The 24,062-nt window shown below is 48.9% G+C and overlaps 3 protein-coding genes across 8 annotated transcripts in view; all 3 read left to right on the plus strand.

The window, feature by feature from the left end:
- The window catches only part of MAPKBP1 (mitogen-activated protein kinase binding protein 1), a 104,486-nt gene extending 99,066 nt beyond the window's left edge, over window positions 1-5,420 (plus strand). For all 6 annotated transcript variants that reach the window (XM_040600919.1, XM_040600922.1, XM_040600921.1 and 3 more), the window contains one exon: window positions 945-5,420. In XM_040600919.1, coding sequence (XP_040456853.1) covers window positions 945-1,238 — 294 coding nt within the window. In that variant the 3' untranslated portion in view covers window positions 1,239-5,420. The remainder of the gene's footprint in view (window positions 1-944) is intronic.
- Window positions 5,421-5,473: 53 nt separating this feature from the next.
- JMJD7 (jumonji domain containing 7) lies at window positions 5,474-13,685 on the plus strand. The gene is made up of 8 exons (XM_040601968.1): window positions 5,474-5,559; window positions 5,893-6,046; window positions 6,898-7,151; window positions 7,818-7,874; window positions 8,281-8,376; window positions 10,186-10,262; window positions 11,353-11,512; window positions 13,064-13,685. Exons 1-8 carry the CDS (start codon window positions 5,493-5,495, stop codon window positions 13,150-13,152), a joined length of 954 nt encoding a protein of 317 aa, XP_040457902.1. The 5' UTR covers window positions 5,474-5,492; the 3' UTR covers window positions 13,153-13,685.
- A 696-nt stretch (window positions 13,686-14,381) lies between these two features.
- Window positions 14,382-18,712, plus strand: LOC121091549 (acyl-coenzyme A thioesterase 1-like). Its single transcript, XM_040601502.1, has 5 exons — window positions 14,382-14,459; window positions 14,545-14,715; window positions 14,761-15,223; window positions 15,899-16,101; window positions 17,438-18,712. The coding sequence occupies exons 1-5, from the start codon at window positions 14,382-14,384 to the stop codon at window positions 18,038-18,040; spliced, it is 1,518 nt and encodes a 505-aa protein (XP_040457436.1). The 3' UTR covers window positions 18,041-18,712.
- The last annotated feature ends 5,350 nt before the right edge of the window (window positions 18,713-24,062 follow it).

Below are 24,062 nucleotides of genomic sequence, written 5' to 3' on the forward strand. Positions count from 1 at the left end.
GAATGTGTGTGCCTGCTGCCTCGAGGCCTTCTCTTGGTGGGCTGTTCAGTGACACGAGCTGCCTGGTTGTCCACTCGACTGCACCCTAAGCTCGTACCGGGGAGGCAGGAACTCCTGATTTCCAGCTTTTAGATTTTCCCAATGGCTTACTTTGGTACTCTGAACATATCAATTTAACTTCTCAGTCTGTTTAGCCTATGTGTAAACTGAAGACAACAGTACTTTCTTTTTCAAAGGGGTATTAGGGAATTAGTTGTTATTTAAACAGTGCTTCAGAGATAGGAAATATTAGAGGAGCTTTAAGTTTTATTATCCCCGTCTGTTCTCTGTCTTTGATGCCTGAGAAAAGGATTAACAAATGTGAGATACCATGGGAATCCAGCTGTGAGAGGGAACGTGCAACCACTCGCCTGTCCCTCTCGCTGCCAGAGCAGAGTTACGTGCAGAGCAATGTAACAGCTCTTCATCTCTTTGCTTAGCCTCGGTCTGTCGAGTCTCCCATAACGAGCCAGAACCTTCCGCAGGGAGCTTCTGCCATGTGGTCCTCTGCACCTCTGGCCCTAGCGCTTGCATTAGCGCTCTGACCTTGCTGGGTTCCTGTGACCTGCAGCTGGCAGGCAGGACGAAAAGGAGACTGTGGCCTTGTGCTGCAGCTGGGAGACATCGCACCTCCTTAGGCCCCCTTACAAGGGGAGCACTGCCCAAAAATGTGCTTCCCATCTCTGTCCTCTTGGAGCAATGCTGCTGGATTTTGCGTGACTAGCAGTGTTGGAGGCATGCCCTGCTGTATGACTGAATTGCAGTCTCGAGTGTTGAAGAGAAGGACATTTGAGTGGTCTGCAGATCTTTGTGGCTTCACTTCCCTAAAGGGCTGAAACTGCTTACTTGGTCCTCCACCTAAACCCCAGTGCATTCTTTTTTTTTTTTTCCCCCTGTATTTTCAGGTACTAAATGATACAGAGTCTTCTGCTGACAAAGACAAAATAGCAGGCCTCCTGACAGAAACCTTCTCCTCAATGAAGAAAGAATTGGACTCTCTGAAGGATGAGGAAGAGCTTCCAAAGCTTAAGGAGGCACTGGCAAAGCCCCAAGATGCCGCCAGCCCGCTGAATGAGGGATGTGGTGCCAAGCTACCGAGCCCCAAGAGTCTGGGAGACGAGCAGACACTAGCTTTGCTGGAACAGTACTCGAAGCTATTGCTGCAAGCCGTGGAGCGACGCATGGACAAAAAACTCTAAGGGGGTGGCTTTCCAGTGTTTGTGAATACACAGAGATAATCCCAGGAGGAGGACCACAGAGAGAGCTTCAAGCCGATGCTGTCATCACAGTGCTCTGGGGCTGGTGGGGAGACCTTTACAAATTGATTTCAACTGACTTGCTCGAATTCTTAGCAGTGTGCTGGCCACAGTTTTAGTATTTTTTCCCCGATGATCTTCAACTTCCTGTCTCTAAACAAAGCCTTGAAAAGAGGAGTTTGGAGAAATTGCCTTGAAATTTCTTCGTAGCCAGGAGGTCAGGATGTTTGGTACCTAAAATCTGGTTTATTCAAGAAATTCTGAACTGCTGACTAAAAACAGAGTCCAAGTGAAGCCAATCCCTTCTCTCCAAGGCTTCATGAGAATCAAGAAGCAGACTTTTAATGGGTTTATTTATTAATTTATTTTTCTGACTGTTGCTCTATGTCACGTTTGTGACTGTTATCTTTGTCCTTTAACGAAAACTGTCAATCCCTTTGCCATATCCCAGCGAGAAACAATCTTTGTATTATAAACCCCCAACAGGGAGACAGGCTGGAGTGTCTGTGCAATTAATGAACTGTTTTCTGCTTAAGTCTTGTCTTGCTGTTCTTTCTTTTCCTGCCTTAGTTTTGTCACCTGGAGTAATCCTGCTGTTGTCATGACAACCCTGTCTGCTTTTCTCTTGTCTCAAGACAGTCCCCACACCAGTCTATCTGCATTTGCTGCCAGGGAAGGCTCTGCAACCCTTGGACCACGCTTTGGAAATTACTTAATGAATTCAATAGTGGTATTTTTATCTGGAATTTGATGTTATATTGATACTTTAGACTGGGGTTTCTGCAGACATTTTAAAAATGGGGTTTAGATGCAAAACATCAAAGTTTGTTTCCGCCACCTTTCATGATTAGGAACTGGATTTTGACTTCGATGTTATCGTGACTGGGAAATTCAGGGTGATGATTTATTTGTTGAGAAGCGACATGGAAAAGCTGGTTTCCAGCTCTTACAGCGTAACTCTGGATTGGAGAGTTCTTCAGTGCAATAGCTCATCCCTGTCATTTGCTCATTTCGCTGTGATAGGAAAATGTTGTCTTCCTCCTTTTCCAGGAAATCAGAATATTTACATCCCAAGAAAGCTGGGATCCTCCTACCTTATGTAAAGCTATTTCAGCTGCCCGCAGAAAATGGTTTCCCAAGAACTTTGAACAAGATACTTTGGGATGTGGTTACCACCATTTCCCCTGCCCCCAGCCTCTTGGCTTTTCATGAATTTCTGGTCTGAGAAACAGGAGATCTTCCCTTCTTGCATTTGTGTGTTCCATTACTCTCCTCACCCCGCGGAGCTTCTTTAAGCCCCTGCTAACTTGTGTTTGTCGTGGGTTAACGCTGTCCAGCGATGTTTTTTTTGGTTAATGATAAGCTAAAGGAAAAAAATTTCAAACCGATTAAATTCTTCAGCACCTTCCCCTTTACTCCCCCTCCCTTCCACAACAGGGACAGATCCCACAAAAATGCTTTATTTCTTCCTCCATCGCCAGTCAGTCTTGTATTTAATTTAAGGCAGAGCAATGTAATCCCAGTTTATAAAACTAATGCAAGCAACAAGCTTTTGGTGGGAGAAGGCAGCCGGGCTGCATCACTTGGCACCACAGGTTACAGGCATGAAGCAGTCTTCTTTCATTTTGCTGTCCAGGCTGTCATCTCTCTGAAACCCTGTGGCACTTGGAAATGCAGTCCGCTGGCGTCTCTGTCTTTCTGTGACGGGAGAGCTGCAGTGCAGCCTTTTTTTCTACGGGGCTGGCCAGACTGGTGTAGGATGACCTGTTTCTTCCGAATAACTCCAGGGTTGAATAATCTACAGTCCTCGCTCTCCCCCGGCAGGTTTGCTGGGTGATCGCTGCTGCCGCCGAGTGCTTCTGGAGAGCTGGCAGCATGGGGAGCACTTTGAGAGCTTTCCGGCTGCTTCTGCCTGTCATTTAAATTTGCCTAATCCCGTTTCAGGTGTCCTTGCTAACCCTTCCTTCCGTGGGCTTGTACTGAAACTTCAAAACCATTATTTCCTGGTCCTGTCTCAGCGTTGCACGGTGCAGAGTCAGCCGGTGTGCGAGGTCCCGTGGGCAGCTTCTCTTGCACGGAGAGGTTTTGCAAGGGCAGGCGCGTTGAAAACTGGAGGGCAAATTTCTGGCAGGCTCCTTGAGTGAAAAGGTGTGCTGGAGGTGCTGCGCGTGGAATGTGTGATGGCAGTCGTGTCGGGTCTGTGACGGAGCTAGCGTGGGTCAAGCTAGCTTTTGAGGCGATTAGTTCCTCCACTTTCAGACTGTGAACATACGTCCTAGTGCGTGGGAGATTTCTTGCCGTACTGGGGCCACAAGACACTCAGGTAAAATAGCAGTCCCTTCAACCCAGGTATCTTTTGGTACCGGTGATAACGGGTTGAGGGTCCTTTACACTACTTCCCTGTGCAATCTTACTCCATTTTGTTATTTAAACTGAGATAGTGACAAAAAGGGTCAGAGGCCATACAGAAGAGCCAGTGGTGAGAATGGAATTCCCGTTAAGGTAAAGAGCAACAACTGCTGGTGTGGTGGTATGAAACAAAGCTCTTTGGAAATGAGTCGCATGAAGCAAAATCTGATTTTTAGACTGATCCAAGCGGGCTTTGCTTCCTGGAATGGATTTTGTGTGGGGTCACAGCTGTGTGTGGGAAACCAGAGGTTAAATCTGATCAGAATGACGGTGAGAGAAGTGTTGGGCAAGTAGATCAGCTGGAAGATGGTTGCGTAGTTTAAAATAGACTAGTATGTGTAGGACATGTGTGAAACCAGAGTAGCGGTAGAGATGGCCTTGGCCTGAGAAACGCCGTTTGGCCAATGCCTGTGAAAAATACAGCGCAGAAAGGCTTGGGGAAAGTAGCGTTAGGCCCGAGGTGGTGATCTCTAATTGTGGAAGGAATTGGAACGTATTTGTGTTTAAACAGGGTCTGTTGGGCCTCTTGTTTCTTCGCTTGTTGTCCTCTGAGAGTGTGTTTTTTTCTGAAATGGCGAAGTTGTGTGCCGTTTGGCCGAGGCCGGGCTGTGGGGGGGTGAGTGGCAGAGGCCCAGGGGAAGGGGTGCTGGTGCCGCAGGTTTGCTGCTGAGGAGGCAGTGTTGCTCTTTGTTGGTTGAGACGGTTCCAGCTCGATTCCCTGCTAACTTCCTATTGCTGGCAGTAGGAAGTGTTCCTAGAAATCCCCGTTTGCAGAGGATGGGGGATGTAGCTGCGTGGGTTCCGTTGCACCCGGTGCCACAGGGGTGTGAGGGTCCCTGGGTGGCCCTGGGTGCCGGGGGTCCCTGGGCAGCAGCTGGTGGGTGAAGGGGCCTGAGCCCCTTGCAGGGCCGCTGGCATGAGGCCAGGCTCAGTGCTTCGCAGAATGCCTGGAAGCATCATGTGGGCCTACATAGGTACCGCTCCCGCCACCCTGGCCTTCCTGGTGGAAATGAGAGTAGCTGTTGGCTTTGATTTGTTGCTGCTGTTGGTTTGTTACTGTCCTGTAAATAGCGTTGCTTACAAGGGGGGACCCCCGGGTCTGCCGACCCCCACCCCCCCACCCCCACGTTCTTGTGCCCCCCGGGGCGGTGCAGTGGGCAGGGTGGCCAGCGCACCCCGTGCCCCCGGACGGCTGGCGGCTCTGCCCGTGGGGGCTCTCTCGTCCCCTCTCAGGTTGTCCTCCCCTTCCCGAGGGAGCCCCCCCAGCCCCCGGGCTGGCAGGCCGCGCCGAGGAGTCGGGGATGCTTCTTTCCAGGAGCAGAAACGTACAAACTTGGGGCTTTGTAGAAGAAAGAATATGTATATAATTATATATAAGGGAAAAAAACAAACGCAGAAATACAGGTATTTAAGCACCCTCGGTAAACTCGTGCGTGCGGATGGAGCCCCCCTGCCGCGCTTCCATGTAAAACAACAAAAAATTAAAAAAAAAATCCTCTTCTGCTTTATTTATAAATGTGCGGGTTTATACTTTTGGCTTTAGGTTAATAATCCTTTAAAATGTCTCTCTCTTTTTATTCTTATTATTTGGAAAGAAACAATTAAAATCGTTCGTTGGGGTTTTTTTGCACTGTGAGGCTCCCCCGGAGCTGTTTTTAACTCTGTATCCATTTGTACTCCCGCGTCTTAAACCGTTTCAATAAACATGTGACCGTTCGGTACCGAGCCGCGCCAGTCGTTGCCGGGGGGCGGGGCCGGGGGCGGGGCGGGGGGCGGGGCCGGGCGGTCATGGCGGCGGGCGCGGCGCTGCGGGCCGTTCGGGAGTGCCTGGCCGCCTTCCCGGGGGAGGCCCGCGGTGAGCGGGGCGGGCAGGGCCCGGGGGACCCCCGCGGGAGGCAGGGCCCGGGGGCGGCGGCGGGGCTGCTGCGGGCCGCAAGTGGCGCCTGCAGCCGCTCGTCCCGTGAGACCGGGGCCCTGGGCAGGGTCCCGCAGCCGCCGCGGCGCTGTCGCCTCCGCCGCTCACGTAGCGCCTGCGCGAGGCTCCCGGGGTGAGGGAGCGCCTGGGCCCGGGGCCGCGCTGGCTCCGGGGGGCCGGGGGGTGGGGGCCGGGGGGGGGGCGCGGGCCCGCGGTGCGGTGCGGTGCGCGGGGGACGCTGGCCGTGGCTGAGCGGGGCCGTTTGCCGCGCAGAGCTGGGGTGGCCGCAGTCCGTGCCCTGCCTTGACGGGGCCCCGTCCCCGCTGGAGTTCTACCGCGGGTGGGTGGCCCCGAACAAGCCCTGCGTGATCCGCAACGCCCTCGGGCACTGGCCGGCGCTGGAGCGGTGGGCGCCGGCCTACCTCAGGTATGCACCGGCCGCGGCGGTCCGGGCGGCTGGGCCTCGCTCTCGTCCCCGGGATTCGCCCAGGCTCCTCTGGGGTTCGGGGTGAAGCTGGTCGGCCTGGCCAGAGCGGCATGAATTTGCTCCCGCAAAGGCCCAGGCCGGCCGGCTGGGGTGCGGTACGGGCAAGCATTTTGGCTGGCAGCACCCGTCCCCTGCCGTGCGCCGCCCGGGCCTTCGGCAGCCCGGCTGGAGTGCTGGCTTGTTTGCGATGGAGCGCACCTTGCTTAAAAAAAAAAAAAAGCAAAAAAAAAGCTTTCCAATGATGAGACTTTTCAAAGAAAACTTATTTAAGAGGGGATTTATGGTTAGACCTAAACCCTGTGGGTAAGACCCGAATCTGTGGGTTTAAAGCTAAATCTCCTGCAGAACTGAGGGCTGTCGGCCATGCGGTGTGTCTGTCCGTCCCTGCCTGCCCCTCTCCCTCTCCTCAGTTGCTGTTGAACATGCGGCCACGCAGATTTGGCTGGGTTGAGTGGTCCTGTGAATACCAAGCTCCACCACCATACATGAGGAGAAGCAGCTGAAGGGGCCCCTCTGCCTGCACAGAGGAAGAGGGAGCTCCTTGGCAAACTGGCTTGTCGGGCGGGAGAGGGTTCACGGAGGCAGAAGATACAGCAGTGGCCTTACCAGGGAGCAGTCGGAGCAGAACACCAGAGTCCTCCCCAGACAGTAGAGAGTCTAGCTGAGAGACGCTCGGCTGTGGGACGCTAGGCTGCTTATGTTTGCTGCCTGAGAAATGTTTTCAAAATAACTGGTGCCCAGTGTACAGGCCAGTTGCAGGTCTGGCTGTAAACCTTTGATTTGTTTTGCAGGGAGGTAGTAGGTCCCAAGGTGGTGTCTGTGGCAGTAACACCAAACGGTTATGCAGATGCAGTGTTTCAGGACAGGTTTGTCATGCCAGAGGAGCGCCGGATGCCGTTCACGGACTTTTTGGACATTGTCGAGAAGAAAGTGACCTCTCCCAACGTATTCTATGTGCAGAAGCAGTGTTCAAACCTCACTGAGGAGTTTCCTGAACTTGTTTGTGATGTGCAGCCTGACATACCGTGGATGAGCGAGGCACTTGGTAAACCTACTATTCCTTCTGCAGTCCATAAATGTTTTGTATGGAGCTTTGAAACAGTCTTGCTAGGTATGTGGTGAGCGTTTGTTTTATTTCTGGATGCCACAGTTCAGTTTGGTAGTGCCATATAGCGCTTCTCTTGGTATAGTGGCTTTTCACTGATCTAGAGTCATCTTTTGACTCAAGTTCATGCTGTTGCTACCAAGAGCAGCATAACAAATGGAACAACACGCAGCCCCCACCTCCTTTGGTAAAATTACAGTATTATGCTGTTCTGTTTCAGTTGCCTTCTATTTTGCAGCATGCCTTTCCTTAAAATGTCGATGAAAACTACTTACTGTGAGCTCAATCTCCTTTTGCAACTGTGTGTAGAGGTGCTTCACTTTCTCTGTGAGCTAAGTCTTAAGGATTCAAAACACAGAAACAGGATCGTAACTGTCAGTTTGGGGTTGGGTAACATGATGTTGTGAAGTCTGATGGGCACTAAAGTGGCTTCCAGCGCAGGAGGAGGTTGCTGTTGATCGTGGTGCTATTTGCAATGAAACCTGTCATAGTTACGGAGGAAGGTAAAGGACAGAATCTGGCAGAAAATTATCTCAAACTCTTTTGAGCGTGATGCTTAAAATTCTTTTTTAGTTGACAACATTTCTCTGTTCCCTAACCATACAGGGAGGAAGCCCGATGCTGTGAATTTCTGGCTTGGGGAATCGGCTGCTGTGACATCTTGTACGTATTGCACGGTGCTGTAGGTCTGCTGTGTGCCTTCAGCAGAAGTTTAAGCGGGCTTGTCTTGGGTTGGTGGCGCAGTAGGGCTGTGTTTTTTCTGACAAGGCAGTTCTACTTTAATGTGCTTCTTTGCGTTTGCTCTCCTGCACTGCTGCGGCCTCTCGCTGCCGTGTCACTGGGTGCGTCTGCCTGGCGTTGTGTCAGGCGAGGCCCTAATTGGCTTTGTTGAATACATTTGCTACAACACGTGTTGTTCCTTTCCACTGCTGCTGGCCGCAACAGGAAGGAGCAGCCTGGTAGTAAGAGGACAAGCTGATGCTTTCAGTTTGCTGTAGTTTCTGGTGTAAAGCAGGAAATAACACTGATTTTCTCTCTTTCTCCGCCTGTCTTTTTTTCTCAATCCTAGTACATAAGGATCATTATGAGAACTTGTACTGTGTGATATCTGGAAAGAAGCATTTCCTACTGCATCCACCGAGTGACCGTCCCTTCATCCCCTATGGTACATGATTTACTGTGCCATATGTCTGGAGGCTGGAAAGAGGAGAGACTAAAATATTGAAGGATACGAAAAGGGAAGCAGAGATAACGTTCTGATGCTTATGCAGTGTTACACTTTCCAGTGTGAACAGAAATCTCTTCTGTTCTGTGCTGCAGGTAGTTTGTAACATAAACATGACTCTGAGGTCAAGTTTTCCAGTCCTATACAGTAATAGGTTCATTGATATGGCAGTCTCTTCAGCTTTAGAATATTTAAATTATTTAAGTATCTTGTCAGTATTGTAGCATGTCAGCTTTGACGTTTTGCAGGTTTGGATTCTTCCTGCTAATTCTTTAGGAAGAAAGCCAAGAAGCTGAAAAGTAAGCTGTAATTTAATGAAATACCAAAGTTACTAACTGAATCTCTGAAAACTGAAGAAATTAAAGAAGAGATTCTTACGGCAGCATTACTTCGCATTGCCTGTTTTCTGTTTCTTCAGTTTGCTCTGTTTCTTTGGGTTGCTTTCCTATGTGTGCAGCAGTATGCTATGTTGCAGTGTCTGGAAGGTGGACAGCTTAACTTTATACGTCATAAAAGAAGACTTTACTTTCCCATTCCTTGACTTTCAAACCATCAAATTAAGTGAATGCAGAGTGCTATATGACACTAATATAATTTTGCCTAGATATGCATGCGGCTGCAGTATTTTTTTGTTTGTTTGTTTTGTTTTATTTTGTTTACACACCTTGAAATCATAGACTCGTAGAACAGTTTGGGTTGGGAGGGACCTGGAAGATCATCTAGTCCATGCCCCCTGCCATTCACTAGACCAGGCTGCTCAAAGCCCCGTCCAGCCTGAACTTGGAACACTTATAGGGAGGGGGCACCCGCAGCTTCCCTGGGCGGCCTCTGCCAGCGCGTCACCCTCATCATAAAAAAATTCTTCCTTCCATCCAGTCTAAATGTACCCTTTCACAGTTTGGAACCATTGCCCTTTGCCGTGTCACTACAGGCCTCGGTAAAAAGTCTTTGTCTTTCTTATAAGCCCCCTTTATATACTGAAAGGCCACAAGAAGGTTACCCCAGAGCCTTCTCCTCTCCAGGCTGAACAGCCCCAGCGCTCTCAGCCTGTCCTTACAGGAGAGATGGTGTCACATGTATGTGAATGGATGAAACACATGTATGTTATATGAGTAGTACTTGGTAAAACAGAGATAACGCTTATGTTTGATAGTGTGTAGTAAAAAGATGACTCCATTTTTTGAACATCAGGCTAGGAGAGAAACTCTCTCAAGGCAGGGCTTAGAAAACCACACATGCTGAATCAATGCAAGAAGGGCAGCTTGCCTACAGTACCTGAAGCAGCTGATGAGCCCTGTTGGATGGAATTAGGAGTGAAAGGCTGGCCACAAGTCACTAAGAACTCCTGGGGGTGCTGTCTTGCTAGACTGACCGAAGAAGGAACGCCAGAATATAGAGCAATGTGCAGGTCAGGGATGCATTTGTGACTTGCAAAAGGGAAACAAGACAGTTACTGGAACAAAATAAGACCAGGATTAAAATGGATTTTGAGGAGAATAATTCCTGTGAAGAAAGAAGGTTGGAATTCCAAACAGGAAGGCAGTTCAGTATTCAGACTGACTTAAAAATAAAAGTTAAGAAACTGGTTACAATTTGAAATGGATAAAGGGAAGGACAGTGAGGACAGTAAGTTGAAAATGGTTTTGTCTTAATTTTTCTTGCAGTTGGTGAAAGTGTGAGATGCCCTGCCATTAGTTTCTCTTGAGTACCACGCTGAGTTGTGTCATTTAATTCCTTCTGTGGTTTCAGAGCTCTATCAGCCAGCAACCTACCAGGTATCAGAAGATGGGTCATTTGAAATTGTGGATGAGAAGAACGCAGATAAGGTAAAAAGCATATGGAGAACACAGTTGATACAGTAAAGACTGTTTTGGGCACTGCTGAACCCTTAAACTGAGCATATTGATTGATATTTAGGAATCCTTCATTGCTGCAAAGAGAGTGCCCAGGTATTTCACTGGTGTTTTACTGTTTGCAAAGGATAACCAGCCTCCAGAAAAGACTTTTCACTGCACATCTGAAACCATTGATACCGTAAACTATCTTCCTTGCACCAAACTTAAATAGATCCAGTAAAGGACTTTTAAATAAGTCAACATTGAGGAATTTATTTTCATTAAGACTGAAAGAGACTCCTGCATTTGCTTTCTTTTGGCCCTCTACTCGGGGCTAGATTTTGCTCTACAGCAGTATCACCCAGCGCAAGAAAATATCTGTCTCAGTGAGTAAATTGTGTTTTCTTAGTAGTAGCAGTATTTATTTGATTAAAATGTATACATCTGGAGGCACTTTACAAAAGCTTGGTAGCTTTTTGTTTCTTCTCTCCCCTTTTGCCTCTGCAGTGTGTGACCAATGCTACAGCTGAACTTCAGCTGGGGCTTTTTCTGAGTTTCCAGAGTGGTGCTCATGGAATCTGATGGGAACATGCCTGTAATGGAGTATGGTGGAGTGCTGAGGGTTGTGACACTGCAGGGTGTAGAAGAAATGAAGGCAGGCAAGAGGGATTTCCCAGCAGAAAGGGGGGTTTAGCTGCTGGGAATAAAATTAGACCAGAGAGCTTTAGAAGAAGAATTTCTAAAAAGAGCGGTGCAGATAAAATACTCGTGTACTGAATGTAGGAGGAATAAGTGACTTAAGGGGCTGGAAGTGTTTTTGAAAGTGTGTCACGAGGCTGAAATTTCATGGCTGACATTTGGCACCTTTTCCCTGATTAGAAATGCTTCACTGAAGGAGGCAAATTTTTGCATCCTTGACCTATTCCCAGTGGAATGTAGAAAGCTGTGTGGCTATACATGTTTTGTGAGGCAAAAATAAATGTTTTGTAACTTAATAGGTTTGGTTGGCAGTTGTTTTTCTGGCAGCTTGCTGGAATTTTTTGCCAGGGTCCATACCATATGCATACTTTGTTGCTTTTAGGTGCCCTGGATCCCCCTGGACCCCTTGAACCCGAATCTGGAAAAGTATCCAGAGTATGCTAAGGCAAAGCCTTTGCAGTGTACAGTGAACGCTGGTGAGATGTTATACCTGCCTTCTCTCTGGTTCCATCACGTGCAGCAATCACATGGCTGTATAGCAGGTAAAATACACAGCAGTTCCAGATGCGTGTTTGAACGGTGGTGACTGTGCAGCTAGATGTCCCACAGCAAAGCATAACTGGGACCAAAGATCCCTTTAAGATCGTCTGCTTCTCCTCGGGAGGAAACAATGATCTTGGCACATGGGGCTAACGCCTTGCAGTCCGTTTTGCTTGTAAATTCATAGCATTGTTGGCGAGTGCTAGGGATGTAGCAGAAGGAAGGGCCTTTCTAGTTGTCGAAGGATAGCTGATTCAGTGATCACGATGCAGTTCCTGTTTATGACGTGGAGCTAAACAGTTTGCCTGCCTAGCCCGCTAACTGCAAACTGGTTATGGAAACTGTGTGTTTTGTGTGCTTTGATCACACCAGCAAAAAAGGATCTGGAGAAGAAAAGGAAACCAGAAAGTGTATGAGTTCTAGGCATGGATGTAGACACAACACGGAAGGTAGTCTCTTGTCATGTGAGCTGGAATCTGCTCTGACCCAGTCTCTTGCCTTGCTAATGAGCCTACACTTGTGTTACTGCTCTCCTGCACTTATCAAAAGTCTTGTCATCTCTTTCTTTGTAGCGTTTATCATCATCTCTGTCTTTTTTCTTTTTTTCCCTTCCCCAAGGGAGTTTCAGAATTTCAAGCAGTGCTCATCTGGTGGAGGGGCAGGGATGGTGCAAAGTGTGATTTGCAAGTTTTGCAAGGTTTGAGGAAGTGTTTGCTGTCCTTTACCTGGAGTAATCCCATCTGCCCTGGAAGAGTAAATAGAGTATTTAGAACATTTGTGTAACACCGCAAATATTGCAAGCCCTTTTTTTTTCCCCAGTATTTGCAACACTGTGATAAAAAGGCAAGCTAGCGGTAAAGCACTATTTCTGATTCTTTTTCCCCAGTAGTGCTGCATCGGTCCTTAAAAGAGTTGTTTCCAGTTGCAAGCCCCCAGCCACTCTCCTTTACTCTGTCTGCCAGAAATGCTAAATAGTTGATGAGTTTATTTGGCCTTTAGTCTGTTGGTCCAGTGAACATCTGAAGTTAGAGCATATCCTCCTCCAAGAACCGTTGGTGCGATATTACACTGCTTGGCTTATTTTTTCTAGGACACATACACCAAAATTAAAATTAGAAGCAGAATTAAAGCCTTGTCTGATTGGTGCCCACTGTGAAGTAGTGGTGAATTTGCCATCCTTTACACACTCAGAGGAAGAGGGGTTCCTATCCAGATATTAAACTTCGCAGCATATTGGGTATTTTTGGCCTAAATAGAAGCATGCATTTTCTGTTCCTAAACACTTTCCAGCTTCTGCTCCAAGGAGCCCCCAGTACAGTCTGAAGAGGAGTTGGTTTGGGTTATGACAGAGTTGCATTGGCAGCACTAGTAAAGAGCTTTAATGTTTGCTTGTGTTATTTTTGGCTGTAGTCAAAGATCTTCTCATTTCAAAGTCCAGTCAGTAATAAGGAGAAGCCTGTACTAGCCGAACCGTGTAGAACAGTCTGTAAATACATTTGTAAATCATTACACTCCAGCCTTAGAAATGTTTTTCCTTTTTCTTGTCCCCTCAGTGAATTATTGGTATGACATGGAATATGACCTTAAGTACAGCTACTATCAACTCCTAGATTGCCTCACAAAGGCCGTGGAAGTGTTGTAGCAGAGGCGGGAGACTCGAGCTATGATCTCTCTGATGTGGTACAGTTATTGGCATCTGTGGCTGGAGTACAAGCATGATTCAAGTGGAAGGAACTGAACAGTAAATTATCCTCAACACCATCTGTCAAGCAGGTCATGGCTGTCCTGCTCGCTTTCAGAGCCCAGATCAATTGGCGAGGGTTTTGGGCTTGTAAGTGGAAGGTTTGATAATAATATTTTTAGGTCTTGACATGTTGCCTCAGTGATGGTGAGCAAAATGAAATTTGAAGCGAGAGGCAATCCAGGTTTTGGAAATCTGAAAACAGAAGCCATGACGGTTTGTTCGGATCTACAGATTGTTTTCATAACAAACCAAGCAGACAACGAGGAATCCGCTCTGCCACCCACCTGCGCATCAGGCTGCATCAGTCCCACATACGCACTCTGCCTGGGGCAGAAGTCCTGTCCAGTTGTAACTCACTGCATTCAGCAGCGGTGGTGTTTTGATGGGGAGAAATTACTACTTCTGCAATAAAAGGCCAGTTTAAAAACTTATTTCTGTACTAATTTCTTTCTTTTTTTTTCAAGTGGTGTGGTGGCTGGAGGATATCTAGGAGGATGTCAGTGCTGGCTGTTTTCCATGTTATTATTAAAATATTACAAATTTTTTGTGGCTTTTTTTTTTTTTTTATTCTAGTTGCAATGCTGTATGCCACTGAATGCATCTAAGTTTCTGAGATCTTAGAAAGAAAATTACAAAAATATTACAAAAATAAAAAAATGTTACAATAAAATAAATATTACAAAATGTTTTTGTTGTTTGGTTTGGGTTTTTTTTTTTACAAAATTACAATTGTAAAGTGAATTGGAAAAAATAACAATTACCTTCCCAGTGCATTGGCATGGAACTGGATGAGACTGTTTGGCTGGCCGAGCCCCTCTGGGTAGGACTAGAAGGCTGTTAAATACACAAACTTTGCAGAAAGGTGGGGTTGTTGTCTGTGAAAACAGAAAGTGGGTATTTATGGTCAAATCTTCAAGCAGTTCCGTAGAAACATTAGCAAGGGTGTGTGTGTCTTGTATTTTCCACATGTTAATTAGGAAAATGCAGATACCCTTTAGACAAGATGGGTTATTAGGAAGAAAAATTTAATCTTTGTTTCTTCTGGTTTTCAAAGAAACACAGTTAGGGCATAAAGCATCGTTTTCCCTTCTGGTGCTTGCCCAGCAGTGACTGAAAGCTGGAGAGCGATGCAGGGCAGGCCTGGTTTGGCGGCTGGGTTGCTGCAGGCCCCCTGGCTTGTTTGTGTGCGCTGCGCCTTGGCCGAGGCGCCCGAGCCAGTTCTGCAGCTGACGCGGGGCTGCCCGCTCGGGGAAGGCGACGGGAGGATCAGTCCGTGTCCTTGGCCTTTAGCCCCGTCCCCGCCGGCCGGAGCCAGCGGCGGCTCGCTGCAGCGCGGAACTACGGCTCCCAGCAGCGCGGCCGGGCGGGCGGAGGAAGCTGTCACGGCGGGGCCGCTGGGCTTTGGCCGTTGATCGCTGGGCGCCGGCCCCGGCAGCCCGGTGCGTCCCGCGGCCGCTGGAGCGGGCGGGCGGCCCCGCGGGCGCTGGGATGGCGGCGGCGGCGGCGGCGGCGGCGGTGGCGGTGGCGGTGGCGGGGCCGCCCGCCCCCCGCTGCCTGCTGGATGACCCCGTGCGGATCCGCGTGGCGGGTCTCGCGCCGTGGCAGCCCGTCACCCTCCGCGCCAGCCTGCGGGACGAGAGCGGGGAGCTCTTCGAAGCCCACGGCCGCTACAGAGCGGGCAGCAGCGGCGAGCTGGACCTCGGCCGCTCCCCGGCGCTGGGGGGCAGCTACCGGGGCGTGGAGCCCATGGGGCTGCTCTGGTCTCTGCGGGCTGAAGCTCCCTACAAGCGCCTGGCAAAGAGGAACGTCCTGACCCCTTTCCGCGTGGACCTGGAGGTGTACGAGGGCCACGGGGACACGAGCTGCTTGCTGGGAAAATGCACCAACGAGCGATGGGTTTTGGGAGAGGGGGTGAAGAGGATTTCGGTCAGAGAAGGTCGTCTGAAAGCAACCCTCTTCCTCCCTCCTGGTGAGTTTTCACTCGGTTCTGGTTTTCCCTGGGTGAATTGCAGTTTGCATTCCTTGGGCAGTGCTTAGGTGTCTTGCTCCATGTCAGTACAAAGTCCCTTGCAGCTGCTGTGGCACTGCATCCCGTAAGGGCAGCCTGGCTGTAAGGATGGGCAGAGCAGCAGCGGGGCGAGAAGGTCCTGTGGCTGCAGGAGGAGAACTGAGAAACCCAGGGGTAGTTACCCAGATCACGCTGACGACTGGATTGGCGCAGGTCAGTGCTGGCACTTGTGGGTGCATTTCATATCCCGAGAATTCCCTCCCTGGAAAACCTGCTAGCGCAGCTCCTAATGAGGCGCGGCTGATGCAGCGATACTGTTTGCTCACGGGAACCCACTGGCCTGGGCACATCCGGGCAACGTCAGCTGAAATTCATGGTGGGAGAAGGATGCCCAGCGTGGGAACCTGCTGTAAGGAGTTGCTAAGAGAGAGAGAGTATCCACATTCTTGTTCTTACAGTGACTCTATGTGTGTGCCCGAGAATGGCAACCTCCATGGAAAGCTTCGGAGCATGATTTCCTTCCGATACCTGCTGTCCTGGTGCACGCCGAGGGGGCACTACTGAAAGGACAACCACAGACACTTTTCTCTTTCATTACATATATACACACGCACACACGCACACCTTTCGTTGCAGGACGTGGTCCATTCCCTGGGCTTATTGATTTGTATGGATCGGGAGGAGGTCTTGTTGAGTACAGAGCGAGTCTCCTGGCTAGCAGAGGCTTCGTGACGCTGGCTCTTGCCTACATGGCCTTTGAAGATCTCCCAGCTATGCCAGACGTTCTTGAACTGAGTTATTTTGAGGAAGCTGTGAACTTTTTGCGGAAGCAGCCACAGGTGAGAGACAAATTAACGGTGCTCTTCCTGTTGGAAACTATTTTCTGGTTTTCTAGTTGCAATGCTGTATGCCACTGAATGCATCGAAGTTTCGGAGATGTTAGAAGGAGACAGGGTTGCGGGAAAGACAGCGTGATGTGAGAGAGGGAAAAGCACGGGCCTCAACTCTAGTTTTGCAAGTAGCTGGGTAGCTGGTTTTGCACAGTGTCTTGTAACAGTCCATAGGGGGCTGTTGTGCTAAAACCAGTGGGTTTTGTAAGATCAAATCGAAGCACGTCCTGAATGAGAAGCACAAAACTGCTTAAGCAGGAAATCTTAGTTTTTTTCCCCACTTTTGCATCTGTCAAGATTTTAGAAGGAAAAAAGGCCCATTGGCCTTTTCTACTCTTTCTGCGATGTTACAGGCTTTGATTCCAAGTAAGTTTCACAAGACAGTAGTAAAACGCTGTAACAGAATCCCTCACAGTTGTGGCACTGGAGAGTGTGCCATGTCTTAAGAAGCTGCAGCTGTATTTGAACAAGTATGTAGGATGGGAAAGACACTTTATAGCAATATATCATCATACTTAAATCGAAAGAGACCAAGAGAAATCAAGCGGCATTTAAACTTTGAATGGAGTGCTACTTAATGTGATATTCATTTCACAAAGTTACTTATGTTCTAGCATGTGGACAACAGGAACGTAGCCAGTGTGAGAGCAGAATTCAGCCTTGCTTGTCTGTCTTTTTTTCTCACAGAGCTCTGAAACTTCTTACAAGACACGTATTACAGAATCAATTTGGTGCAAAGAGCCTTCACTATAAATAAGTCACTTTAAACAGTTATTGGGCTTACTCGGCCTTTGGTGTAATGAACCTTGTGTTCGAAGACAGAGCAGAAGATAGAACAGGTCAGCTGTAGGAGAGTGTCAAAAAAACAGTAGCGTGAAAGAAAATCGGTGCCGGTAAACCCATGAAAAAGTGGTTTTCCAAAGGAGACCTGAAGAGAGAAGACTGAGGAGGTTTGGAGACAGGAGCAGTAAAATAACAATACTGAGAGCAGGTGTCTAGCTGGGATGGGAAGGGAGCAGAGAGGCTTTGTCTATAGAGGTCACAAGGAAGAAAAAGTGTTACAGGAGGGAAAATGTTGAGGAGCTTTAGAATTCCTGGTCACTCCTGTGGAGGCTCAGGAAAGGGATGGATACAGGAGCGGTATAACCTGAACAGAGGGAGGGGAGGGGTAAAATGTTGGGTGGTCTTAGTTGGGTGAGGAGTGAGGAGGCAGGACGGCAGATGTTATGTCAGCCCAGAAAATGAGGAGTAGCTGATAACGGTTGTTTTCATAACTGTGTTTCAGGTGAAAGACACAGGGATCGGTGTTTTGGGCTTGTCTAAAGGAGCTGATCTAGCCCTTTCCATGGCCACGTTTCTACCTGGCATCAAGGCAGCTGTCAGCATATCTGGAAGCGGGTTTAATAGCTTAATTCCCCTGCAGGGGGATGGTTTCACTCTTCCTGCCCACCCGTATGATTTGGGGAGGATGAAGACCAGGGACGAATCTGGCCTAGTAGATTTTTCAGATGTCCTACATGATCACAGGGACCCCGCGACTTGGGATTGCCACATTCCCATGGAGAGGTCCTCGGCTAAGTTCCTCTTCCTGTCCGGACTGGATGACATGAACTGGAAAAGTGACCTCTATTGCCGGGATGCTGTCCAGCGCCTTCGGCAGTATGGACGGGAAGTAGAGTTCTGCTCCTACCCTGGAGCGGGGCACCTCTTGGAGCCACCGTACTTGCCTCTGTGCCAGGCTTCGATCCACAAAGTGCTCGGGCTGTTCGTGCACTGGGGAGGGCAGTGGAGGGAGCATGCCAAAGCCCAAGAGGACGCGTGGCGCAGGATACAGGCCTTCTTCTGGCAACACTTGGTGGACTCGGACATCCCTAGGAGTAAGATGTAGAGGCAGCTGTCGAAGATGGGGAACCAGGGCTGGTATTTCAGCTCTCACTGAATCGTGGAGACTTATCAAAAGTTTCCTGGCCTGCCCTCCTCTAAACCCCACTGTTGCGTAGCTGTTTATTTTCATTCCCCTTCCATTTTTCAGTTGAATTTTAGTTGTCTTTGGCCCCAGCTGCGCTGCAGATTGGCACCATTTTATATGCCCATGTGCTGTAGTCACCTGAGGAAAACCCGTCATCCCATCACGTGCGTTGCATTTGTACTGAGGCTATTGTTGCCCTCAATCTCTGACTGTCTCCTTTTGTAGCAGGGAATGCTCTCATAGGAGGAGTTTTCCCTTGAATAGTTTAGTTTTCCAGTTTTAACGAACCTAGATGTAAACGGCGCTTTCTTGGGGCAACACTTTAGTACACTCACCTTTCTTCTCGGTATATCATTTTCTCACATTTCTTAGTAAAAAGGTTGTGACAGTTCCGGTCTCAGCTAAGCAAAGAGGTACTCTTCTGACTTGTTTTGAAGTGCCGTGATAACATTTTATTGCTGGTCCCTCGAAACCCAGAAGTGAATCTTACTGAGGTCACGCTGGTTGTATCTCCTGCTGACTCCAGATAAGTTACACATCAGGGTAACGCGTCTGCTGCACTACTCAATAAATGCAGTGTGTGTGGGTGTACGCACCCTTTGCTTGGATCTGGACGAAGCCTTCGACCGTCTTTATGCCTGTAAATACACAGGCAGCAACCCTGGTGTGGTCACAAGCTGCTGCTGCGCCTGGCTGAAGAGTTCAAGTGCAGACCTTGCCTCCTGCCAGGGAGGGGAGGTGGGGTTTGCAGCAGGGGTCTCACAGTGCTCGAGATGGGGGGATACAGGTGTGGTGGGTTGACCTCGGCTGGGTGCCTGGTGCCCACCAAGCTGCGCTATCGTGCCTCTTCTCAGCAGAATGGGGGGGACATGGTAAGATGGAAAAAGCCCTTGTGGGTCAAGATAAGGGCAGTTTAATGAAGCAATAGCAAAAGCCGTGCACATGGAGGTGAAGGAAAACAGAAGATGTTATTCCCTACTTCCCATCAGCGGGTGGTGGCTGGCGGCACCCTGGGAAGCGGGGCTGCAGTGCCTGTGGTGGTTGCCTCAGAAGGCAAACGTCGTAGTAACAAATGCCCCTCTTCCTCCTCCTCCTCCTCCTCCTCCCCCCTCTTAGCTTTTATATCTGAGCAGAGGCCACACGGTAGGGAATATCCCGCTGGTCACTTTGGGTCAGCTGTCCCGGCCGCGTCCCCTGCCAGGACCTTGCCCACCCGCAGCCCCTTGCTGGGGGGATGCTGGAGAGACAGCCTTGATGCTGCGGGAGCGGGAGCGCTGCTGGGCCGCAGCCAAAGCACCGACTGTGACTGCCCTGCTGCCACCGCCGCTCTGCTCCCCGGGCAAGCGCAGCACCGTGAGGGCGGCTCTGGGCCCAGCCGGACCCGGACAGCTCCGTACCTGCTTTTGAATGCCACAAGTCAGCTCTCCCCTGCGTTAGGGAGGAAGAATAAAGCCGCCGCTGCTGCTGAGCTCCCGGGAGCCCTGCGAAGCGGGCTTTCCGTGGTCTTGCTGCTGTAGTGGACAGGTCAGTGACAGCTGGGAAATGCCACTCCTCAGAGAGGACAGACCTTGCCTTCTGGGGACAGTGTGCGTGATCCCAGCCGTTACTGACGGCCAAACCTGCCAGCAACAGCTCCGATTGACCTCATGCTTTTGTGGGATAGTGGCACACGGCAGCTTGCTGGCGTTTTCTAGGTGCCGGGTGGCATCAACAGAGTGAATTTTGCTGGCTGGAGCCGTCGGGGCTCCCGTTCTGACCGCAGAAGCCAGCAGGAGCTGGAGGTCTCTGCCTTTTGCTGAGGCAGCAGGACGTGCCCGGGAGCAGCGGTCCCTGGATCCGGATCCCCGGGCCGGGAGCCCTGCGGAGCCGGGGTCCCGCTGAGGGCAGAGCCCTGCCCTGGGCTCTCGGCTGCGGGGAGCGGCGGCCCAGAAGGAGCCCGCGGGGCCTCGCAGGGCTGCGGGCCCTGCTGCAGCGCGGGGACCAGCACGGCCCTCCCAGCCGGGGGGGTACCCCGGCTCCTGCTCGCCCACACTGCTCATCTGCCAGGTTGTGTGCTGTCACCTCTTCGTTTCTGTTCGCCCCCTCTGTGTCCAGGGTGCCCCTCGCGGGCTGTGGTTGTTCCAGATGAGCAGTGAGCCGGTAGGACGTGGCGGAAGAGCAAGGGGCAGCAACAGGGCAAGTCAAACACATTTAAGCACTCCAATCTGAGTAAGAGATGTTTTCTTTTCCCTCTTTTTTTTTATTTTATTTTTATTTTTTATTTTATTAAAGCAGTCAAAACCCCCTGGCTTATCGATCCATGTTCTTCTCAGACTTGGGGCACTAGTGCTACAGGTACTTTTGTTTTACTGAGCGTAGTGTGGCTTATGCAGAACGGGTTGTTCTCCAGCCTGCGGGGTAGCTCACATCTATTTTAATCCCTCCTGGGGGGGAAGGCAAACTGTCTCAACCTCCAATGGGCAGATTACAGATCTATGTTTCAAATTACAAAATTGTGAGCTTCTGAGAAAATACAGTATCTGTAGGAAACTACCACTGAAAGGAAAAATCCTTTCCATCAGTACGTCACAGTGTGGCCAGGGGTGCTTCCGTACGGTCTGTCCTGTTGTCACATGCAGCAGTCGGGGTTAAGGATAAGCGGCCTTGAAACCGGAGGGCCGAGGGGGCTGCCTGGTGACAACACCACACAGGACCTCTTTGTTTCCTCCACCCTGGAGTGAAAGCTTTGCTACTCAATTAAAAGCCCTTTGTTTATCACTTGGGTGGTAGCTGCCAAGAAAGACTGAAAAAACTGGTTCAGCTGAGCAGCTCTGTGCCACGTGCAAACGGGAAAACATGTCAGCAAACTCAGTTGCACTGGGAATGCTTTTTAAGTCAGCTGGCCTTTTTTAATTAAACTCAGGTTTGAAACTTACCTCCAGGAAATAGAAACTGGGAACTGGAGGGAGACTCATTTAAAATAATTAGAAATGGCCTAGCTTCAGTAAAGTGCTTGTGCCTGTTCGTGAGCATGTTCTGCAGCATTTTGCTGAAGACTTTGACTACTAAACATTTCTTCTGCTGAAGAGATGATTTAGACAAATGGAGCCAAGATCACAATTTTTTCCAAGTTAGTGGCAAAAATTCTACTAATTGCAGCCTGTAGAGTCAGGGTGCTTCATACATTTTCTCCAAACCTATGGAGTACGGACAACATCAAGAACAATGTGAAAGTTGTTACTTAATGAAAGATAATTGACCTTTAGCTGCAAAAGAGAGCCTACGCCAAGCTCAGCTGATAAAACTAATACAAATTGGATGGGGAAAGCTATTCTTGTAATCTGCTTGTAATTGAAAAATGCTTCAGATAAAATAGAGTGCAGAAGGATTAGCTTGAGCAGAAAGATCTTGGCTTGACGCTTACATCAGTCGTGCCTTTGGTTAGCACTTTGTACTACATTTCTGTTACAGGAATGAGAATGGAAAAAGCTTGTGACAAGTCTAACTGTGAAACAATTCCCCCACATGTAGGCCTCTGTAAACACATTCATTGTAAGGGAACAGTCCATCCTGTGGTGTGCTTTTGGGGCAGGATGATTTCCCTAGCTGTGTTGGAATCAGGCAACAATAAGGGTTGCTGATTTGCCAGTGGATTCTTAAAATTTTCCTTTTTTGCTCGGGTTCGTTTTGTGGTCTCTCTATGTAGCAAGGAGACTACCCAAAAAAGAAGAGAAGCAGCGTGAAAAGGCATGTCTTTGGGTGGAATGTCTCTAAATTCTGCCTTAGCCTTATTGCCCAGACCCTGTGAATTTAAGATAATTGGGGGGAATGCAATCGAAGTTATGTGAAGCATATATGGCTTATTTTTTTTAAATTAGGTGTCCCTGAAGCAGGCCACAGGCTGTTTGCACGCTGTGAGACCTTTGGGCACAGCTTACCCGTTTCAGTGTGGGCTTTTGCATCACAGCGCAGGTGACTTTCTCTACTAGGTTCCATCCCGCTGTCCTATCTGCTCAGTAAGCCCCCGTGAAAAGCTCCAGGGACTCCCAACAGTTTGGAGACGTTTGGGCACTGCGGGGGGCAGTGTCCTCTGTACTTCTTGAGGGTTCTTGAAAAAGCTAATGGGGTTCTTTGCCCATACTTTGACCTTGTGTTGTTAGGCTGTGTACAGCTGAGGAAGAAAGGAGTTCTTGATGTTCTTCACTGGAGGACCTGCAAGTACCAGGTCCAGTTAGGTATTTAGATGAACATCAGCTAAAGCTGATCCTGAAGTGCTTTGATACACATCCAGTATCATCTGGAGGAAACTGTGAAATGAAAGTAGCCAAAACGCCTTTATTAGAGAAAAGTGAACCACAGGACAGGAGAGGTGAAACTTCTTTGAGACCGTAGCTGCGCATTGAGCACTGTGGCTCTGCAGAATGAGGCTTCAGTGGAATTCTGCTGGGCGCTGTGCTGAACAAGGAGGTCTCAGTGCAAATGTGCTCCGGTAACACTAGTAGCTTCTTACCCAGGAGAAGCAGCATCTGTCCCTGGACACCTTCTGCAGGCAAGGGTGCTTCGTGGCCACAGGGCAGGAGTGAAGTGACAGATGAGAGTATATGTTGCGCAGTGTAATTTAGAAGTGACCTTTCTACATCCCCCGTTTTTGTTCCCTGTGTGGGCGTGAAAGCGTAGAGATGGTTGGGGACTGGGTTTTTAGGTTGTGGGTTTTTTTAAAAAAAATAAATCAGAACTTACTCAGTTCTCTAATACGTTATCAGATAATTTGTTATCAAGCTGTGGGATAAGACCAACACTTGATGACAAAATAAAAATAGTAAAATTTTTTGCTGTATTTTGCTAAGAAATATGTAATTCTGCCATTTCAGGAAAAATTGCTGTTCTGCACTTTTTAGTGCTCCATACGTGTCATTCGGAACTGGAATCTGAGCCAAATGTAGTATTAGGTACAGAGAAAGTGATACTTTGTTTGAAGTTTGGCTATAAGGAAAATTAACGTTTCTGGTGAACTAAAGCTCCTTGCAGCATTCACTGCTGCCATTTGTCATTGTCTGGGACAAAAACCAGAAAAGCTAAACCTCGCTGTTTTTCAGAGTCTCAAAACATTGTCCATGCAAAATTTGCATTAAACCTAAAAGCGCTTGGGCCCTGACTCTGGATAGCACTTAGAGAAAAAAAAAGAAAAAAAAAAAGATTTATGTTCTATTCATTTAGGCTTGTATCTTTTCAGTTACTTAAGCCACTGAGCATTTAACATCTTGCGTTCAGACCTTAAATTTATGCCTGCATTAAAGTCACTTTAGTGAAAGGTGCAGTTTTATGCTTCAGTTTAACTGTTCTAAGAATACCTTGCTGCCCAAAGGGACAGTCATGCCTTTTTTCCTGCTTGCTGACCTAACTGAGAGGTAGTCCTATAGGGGGAAAAAACCAAACCAAAACAAAAAACCCAGCACCAAACAAGATTAAAACGTTCAGCTGGATCAGAGAAGGAAGTAGCAGGAGTGTGCACTGGGTTATCAGGAGAAGCAGGGGCAGGCGATACCGTGCCTTTCAGGGTCGGTGTGGCCACATGCCAAACCAAGAGAACCGAGTAACTCTAGCAGAGTTACTAGTTATGTTTGTCATAACTAGTCTGGCTGATTCTAAATTATGGCCCATTTCCATATACAGGGAGGTGACAGCTTGGTGGCTCATTGTGGGCTGCCACTGTTTACAAGGGATCTGGTCCCGAAACAGTAAAGTATTTGGTACTGGAGGGAAAATAGTGAAATATGAGTATCAGATAGGAGACAAGGCGGCCAGACGGTTGAAGGGAGATGTCCTGCGTAGAAACAGACTGTGCATTTTTCTGCCTTCAATTAGAAAAGAAAGTTCAAACGTGCCACTGTCATTCTAATATGCTATGAATTCAGTGAGACAGTTTTGAATCAACAAGCCTGTGCCATCTGCAGGATCCGTC

This window comes from Falco naumanni, chromosome 7 (assembly GCF_017639655.2).
Source record: "Falco naumanni isolate bFalNau1 chromosome 7, bFalNau1.pat, whole genome shotgun sequence".
NCBI classification, from domain to species: domain Eukaryota; kingdom Metazoa; phylum Chordata; class Aves; order Falconiformes; family Falconidae; genus Falco; species Falco naumanni.

Coding starts and splice junctions, on each gene's coding strand:
- JMJD7 (XM_040601968.1), top strand. CDS start 5,493: ATGGCGGCGGGCGCGGCGCTGCGGGCCGTTCGGGAGTGCCTGGCCGCC. Junction 5,560..5,892: donor CTTCCCGGGGGAGGCCCGCG/GTGAGCGGGGCG, acceptor TTTGCCGCGCAG/AGCTGGGGTGGCCGCAGTCC. Junction 8,377..10,185: donor CCGTCCCTTCATCCCCTATG/GTACATGATTTA, acceptor CTGTGGTTTCAG/AGCTCTATCAGCCAGCAACC.
- LOC121091549 (XM_040601502.1), top strand. CDS start 14,382: ATGCAGGGCAGGCCTGGTTTGGCGGCTGGGTTGCTGCAGGCCCCCTGG. Junction 14,716..14,760: donor GCGTCCCGCGGCCGCTGGAG/CGGGCGGGCGGC, acceptor GCGGCGGCGGCG/GCGGCGGCGGTGGCGGTGGC. Junction 15,224..15,898: donor AACCCTCTTCCTCCCTCCTG/GTGAGTTTTCAC, acceptor CTTTCGTTGCAG/GACGTGGTCCATTCCCTGGG.